The sequence below is a fragment of the Pygoscelis adeliae genome, unplaced genomic scaffold (assembly GCF_000699105.1).
Source record: "Pygoscelis adeliae isolate BGI_AS28 unplaced genomic scaffold, ASM69910v1 Scaffold83, whole genome shotgun sequence".
Taxonomy (NCBI): domain Eukaryota; kingdom Metazoa; phylum Chordata; class Aves; order Sphenisciformes; family Spheniscidae; genus Pygoscelis; species Pygoscelis adeliae.
The window spans coordinates 195185-201075 of record NW_008824467.1 but is presented as its reverse complement, the minus strand read 5'-3'; the positions used below and the strand labels follow the sequence as shown (position 1 = coordinate 201075).

At 42.4% G+C, this 5891-nt stretch overlaps 1 protein-coding gene across 1 annotated transcript in view; it reads left to right on the top strand.

Annotated features, from left to right (window-relative positions):
- The window catches only part of EPB41L4A (erythrocyte membrane protein band 4.1 like 4A), a 96275-nt gene that overhangs the window by 85182 nt on the left and 5202 nt on the right, over positions 1-5891 (top strand). Inside the window, exons 19-22 of the mRNA XM_009321109.1 lie at positions 2961-3008; positions 3640-3708; positions 4598-4708; positions 5581-5662. Coding sequence (XP_009319384.1) covers positions 2961-3008; positions 3640-3708; positions 4598-4708; positions 5581-5662 — 310 coding nt within the window. The remainder of the gene's footprint in view (positions 1-2960; positions 3009-3639; positions 3709-4597; positions 4709-5580; positions 5663-5891) is intronic.

The following is a 5891-nucleotide window of genomic DNA, read 5'->3' as shown; positions in this document are numbered from 1 at the left end:
ACTGCCCCACAAATTAGTATTTCTTACTGTAGGTGAGGCTTCACATGATGTTTGGTGACACGTGAGACTTAAGGCCACATCCTGAATTGTTGTATTTCCATGAATAAGTAAAAGCCATGAGCTGATCAGATGGGCGGTGGTGTGCACAATACTCTGTTTTGTGGGGATCCTGGGTTTGGGAGTGACCTTGAGGCTTTGCTTCCTCAGGCAAACTAGGGCTTGTAAGCATTACAAAGCCTCCCTGGAGAAGCTGGCGTTTTTCAGGGAGCTTTTGCATTCCCTGCTGCCTGATTATTCAGCCTCGGAACAGGATGCCTATCTTCCCAGCCCCGGGGTGAATGTAGGGTTTGCAGCTGCTATTTTGTGAGCAGGACGTTGCATGGAAGGACAAATCAATTCAAAACTGAGGGGTGAAAAAGGCTGTTAAATGCCACTGCATACCAAGCTACTGCATCAGGGAGTTAAAAACCGCATGGACAGATGTAAGAAGGAGAGAAGGAAAAGTAAATGCAAGAAGGGAGAAGGAGAGATAGGAGAAGTGAAAATCAGAGAAAATTAAATGTGTTATAATAAACACAAACACATAAAGCCACAAAAAGCTCTGAACTCTGAGAAAAATTGGACTGCAAGCTACTCGTGGCCATAGCTGTTGCCGTCATGAGGACCTGAGCAGTCAGAACAGACAGTGGAGCGGTCCGTCAAGGATGGCAAACATCTGGGGCGGCTGCGTCATCTGCCTGGAAAGCCATTGCCACCTTGGAGCCCGAGAAGGTTATGGATTAGTTCATATTAGTCCCACTATTGAATCACAAATGTAAGGTTGTTTCTCACCCTTCTGTCTCTCTCTGGTATTTATAAAGCAGTAAACTAATATCTCCCAGTACTTCTGCACCTGTAAAATCTAAAAAAAAACCCCTAAAAACATTACCATCCCTAAATAAACTGCCTTTACACCAACTGTAAAACATTTACTGCAATAGAGATGTCTCTGAACATTATTCCTAGGCTGAAGTCTGGAAATGAGCCAAACACAGTAACAGTGAAATAAGAAAACAGTGAAACTGTTAGTGCTAGAGAGCAGTTTGGAATTATTTCTAATACAGCTCTGACACTGGGCAAAGGAGAGCTGATTTAACAGATGCTAACCGTATCCTGGGCTGCATCAAAAGCAGCGTGGCCAGCAGGTCGAGGGAGGTGATTCTGCCCCTCTACTCTGCTCTGGTGAGACCCCACCTGGAGTCCTGCGTCCAGCTCTGGAGCCCTCAGTACAGGAAAGACATGGACCTGTTGGAGCGGGTCCAGAAGAGGGCCACAAAAATGATCAGGGGGATGGAACACCTCTCCTATGAAGAAAGGCTGAGAGAGTTGGGGTTGTTCAGCCTGGAGAGGAGATGACTTCGGGAAGACCTTATTGCAGCCTATCAGTCCTTAAAGGGGGCTTATAAGAAAGATGGCGGCAGACTTTTTAGCAGGGCCTGTGGCGACAGGACGAGGGGGAATGGCTTTAAACTGAAGGGGGGTAGATTGAGACTAGATATAAGGAAGAAATTTTTTACGCTGAGGGTGGTGAAGCACTGGCACAGGTTGCCCAGAGAGGTGGTGGATGCCCCATCCCTGGAAACATTGAAGGTCATGTTGGACGGGGCTCTGAGCAGCCTGATTTAGTTGAAGATGTCCCTGCCCAGGGCAGGGGGGGGTTGGACTAGATGGCCTTTAGAGGTCCCTTCCAACCCAAGCTATTCCGTGATTCTATAAAATGCAGAACTCTGCTGTCCTCCTTGATCTTCATTTAAATTTGAATTATATCACTCCTAAAGCATCTTTGAGTATGATAGGCCTTTTTGTTTCAGGAAAAAAAGGCAAGCTGTATGATCTGATGATGTAAGACTTAATCTTTGAGAAACTGTGACTTCAGTGGGAGCATTTATGCATGCTGAATCTGTCTAAAAGTTGCATCACTCACATCTCAGATGGTGTGGAACAGTCTAGCTGGTGACACAGAGTTTATATAAACCCAGTGAAAAGAATTATATCTCCATGCAAAGGTAGTCCCTGCCACTGTGTACAATGCTTATTTAATCTATTACCCTGCACGGGTTTTGGTGAATTCTAGGTGCAACTTCAGCAACAGTGGTGGTTTTGCACTAACCCTGCAATAAAATAGGATAACAAAAATAAAAATAAAGGGGATCCAGTTTGGAGACGGTATCTTTTGTAACTCAGAGGAAAATGTGAGGCATGCCATTTGGGCTTGCTTTACTACATCTCTATGTCTGCAACAGGAAAATTACAATTTTGGCTAAGTACTTTCTCTGTGAATGAAATACTTGCTAAAATATTTGTGTGCGCGAGTATGCATGGTTGCTGTTGTTGTTTTTTTGTCCTGGACATCACAAAGGTAAATGAAGTGAACAGAAACCCTTCTTAGAAATGACCAGAAAGCAAGAGGCTGTATTGTGATCACAGCTGAGCAACCGGTCCTCTTTACCGGTGCTCAGTGGGAATGGCCAGGGATTACTGGTGTGTCAGCCTGGTGTGGCCTGTCCCTCCTCCTGCCCACAAAGGGCTCTGTGGGCCACAGGACGTTTCTGTGGGCCTTTTACAAAAGTGTTATTCCAAAACACATTGTCCTCAGCTGGATAAGGGGTGGCAGTAGCTGGGCACTGATTTGGCTTGGGAAGTTCTGTTGTTTACATTTTATATATACTCTTGCTGAAGGCTAGTGGAACAGGAATTGTGATTGAAGGCCTGTCATTCAAGAAGTGACTTTTCAGTTGAAATAAAGCGATGAAGTTTAATGCATTTTCTGAGATAACAAACCTTAAAATTGAAGTCACTGGTGGATTACATTTAGCATGATTTCTGTGCATGATCTGTGCTGTTAAAAGTTATTTGAACAGCAACATGTCAGATGATGGTTTTCACAGTTCTGCCTTTGTTGTCTTTGTTGGTATTTATAGGAGAAGCCCAGATGTACAAGCTAAAGAAGAACTGTGGAAACATATTCAGTAAGTACGGTGCTTGTAGGGTCCGAGTGACTGCTTGGTTTGTGTCTAATGTACTCACATCCCCTGCACTGTGGCTCTAAGGCATTACGTTTTTATTTAGTTATATGCCACAGTAAATTATGCAGGTTTTAATGACCTGCTATGTGTAGAAGATACTGCAGATCACTGAATGCACTGAATACAGATGACTGTTGTATGTAGATGAATTATTAAAGAAGAATAGAGCATTTTAGAGATTTATTCCTCTGGGGCTTCCAAAATGTCCTTGTTTGTAATACTGACACTTTTAGGATGAGGCCCCACATGCTATAGAACAACCAGTTAGGAAGATAGCTATTCCAAAGCATATTCGATGTTCAGTATACACAATGTTCATATGTATTGTGAAGCAACAAGATCAGATTTGCAGGGAGGTGAGAGGAAGGTGGAACAGGATGCGACATGCAGTTGAAGCAATCAAGGTGAAGTTAGACACATTTCTTAATAGGTTTCCTATTTTGATGTCAAGATAGCTTCAGGGCTGACAACAGCTTGTTTCAGTAAATCTTTTCAGCCTAATATAATAAAAATAAGAATGGTTTTGCAGTTCGTAGCTACTGCTACATTTTTTACTTTGCCTAATCCTTTCTAGGAAGGAGCTTGTGGATCCCTCTGGCCTGTCTGAGGAGCAATTGAAAGAAATTCCGTACACTAAAATAGAGTAAGTTTATGTCAGGATTTTTCTTTGTGAATATAAAAGCCCACTTTTCTTATTTTACTGTGAACTCTGTCATACTGAAATAGGATTGGGTTTGCACATAATCTCTAAGCTTTTATCTACTCCAAATGCTTGCTAGGATGGGTTGGGTGAGGATAATTAATAATTTTAAAACCTAATATTTTCTCTTTCCAAAATACAAAAAAATCATCTTCATCTCTCCCTCTCTCTCCCACACACTCATGAACCTGCCAGATGTCTGTATGTTCTGTATGTCTCCCTATGCCATCCATCAATCTGTTCTATGTTATACACTACAGAATCAGAGAGAACTGAATGCGAACAAGCAAATCCATTTATTTCCTAACCTTCTGCTTCCTTTTAAATTTTTATTCCGATCATCTAAAGCACTGTTTGACCTCTTCAACCCCTTTCCTTGCTTGTCATGGGCAGCTGCCAGGGCATAGCTATTTCCTTAAGAACGGACATCTATTTCACTGTGATAATTGCCCATTTGGGATGCTGTGTGTCAGTGCAAGCAGCTGCATGTGGCAGAAGCGGGATCCCGGTTTGCATTATAATGTGCTTCCACAACACCACTAAACAGAAAAGGCTGATGTTAAAGCTCTCTATGTTAATGCATTCTTTATTAAATAATTTGATTCTCAAATATGGGCATGCCAGTTTGTGACCTTTGCACTTTTAAAGCATTGAATTCCAAGTACAGACTCATAAGGAAAGCATCAGCCTTTTAAATTCAGCCAGTGCAAGAAGCCATCTGTTGTACTTTAATATGAAATGGGAGGATCTCTCAGTTTGCAGTTGAATTTATGTTTTTGTGCCGAAGATCTGGTTTACTAACCTACTGTTGTGAATTCTGTGTCTCTCTTAGGACTCAAGGCGACCCGATCCGCATTAGGCATTCACATTCCCCTCGAAGCTACCGTCAGTATCGGCGGTCCCAGTGCTCTGACGGTGAAAGATCTGTCCTGTCTGAAGTGAAGTACGTGAATGTGGTTATTAGCAATGGACTGGTTTACTGTGACCCAAAAGTTGTTCAGAGATCATGGTTAGGTTAGAAGTGGCATAAACGTGGTTGTTTGCTGGCATAGGATTTAGGCAACCCTCTAAATAGTAGGTCTTCAGAGCTAAATGACTTAAGTACAAAAACATTTCTGGTCGATTTTGGGTCACAGAGGCTTGCTTGATCTACTTGGAAGGGGGGAAAAAACTGAAAAAGCCAAAATAAACCTGTATTGCTCTTCAGTGGTAGGTCATGAAGTTGCCTCAGGGATGAGAACTCATGAGTTGCTTTCCAGATAGCTTCATCCTTAATAGAGTTAAGATGTCATCTGTAGTCACTCTGCAACTTGTTTCATGGGAACTCTAGTACAACCCTCATCAGCAATGGGTGGATCAGTCTTTCCTAGAAGACTGATTTGTAAAGGGTGTACTTACAAATGGAAAAGTGTCAGCCCTGTTCTCAGTTTTATTATGCCCTTAAATATCAGAAGCATTCTTCTGATGATATCACTCACTCGGGAGGCTAGTTTTAGCTGGATGGCACCCTGAAGGAGGTGTGGCACACCCATGATTTCAGGTGAGACTCATCTTGCATTAAGTTCCGCTGCCTCTGTAGACCAGGAGGAGACAGGCCCCTTGAGAAGGGATGGGATGACCTATGCCCTGAAGGTGTCCACTGACTACTGAGGATCAGCATGATAGCTTTTGGATGTCTAAAGTCAGGTGATAAGCCTTTTGGATTTTGCCTTTCAGATCTATGTAGCTTTGTGGGTCAGTTTCATTATTCTTCCTGTGTACAGTTATAGTTTACTTCATTACAGCAACATCCATTCTGTAATATTGTAATTCCAGTGCAAAAACTGATCTGGTGCCTCCACTGCCTGTTACACGATCTTCAGATGCTAGAGGTCCCAGCATCCAGTTGACTCAACAGGTTAGTAACTGTGCATCCTTTGCAATTTTCCCTTTTTGGAGAGAAGGGCGGTGACTAGTGCTTTATGTAAATTAGATCTTCATTTTTCAGTGAAAATTAAAGCTGGCTGTGATTTTTTCAGCAGCAGTGTGACTTGAAATTTTACATTTTGCAGTCTGACTACTTTGTTTATGTTTCCTAATATATGTACTTCTATAGCATATGCCCATGCAAACATCTGTTTCTGCTG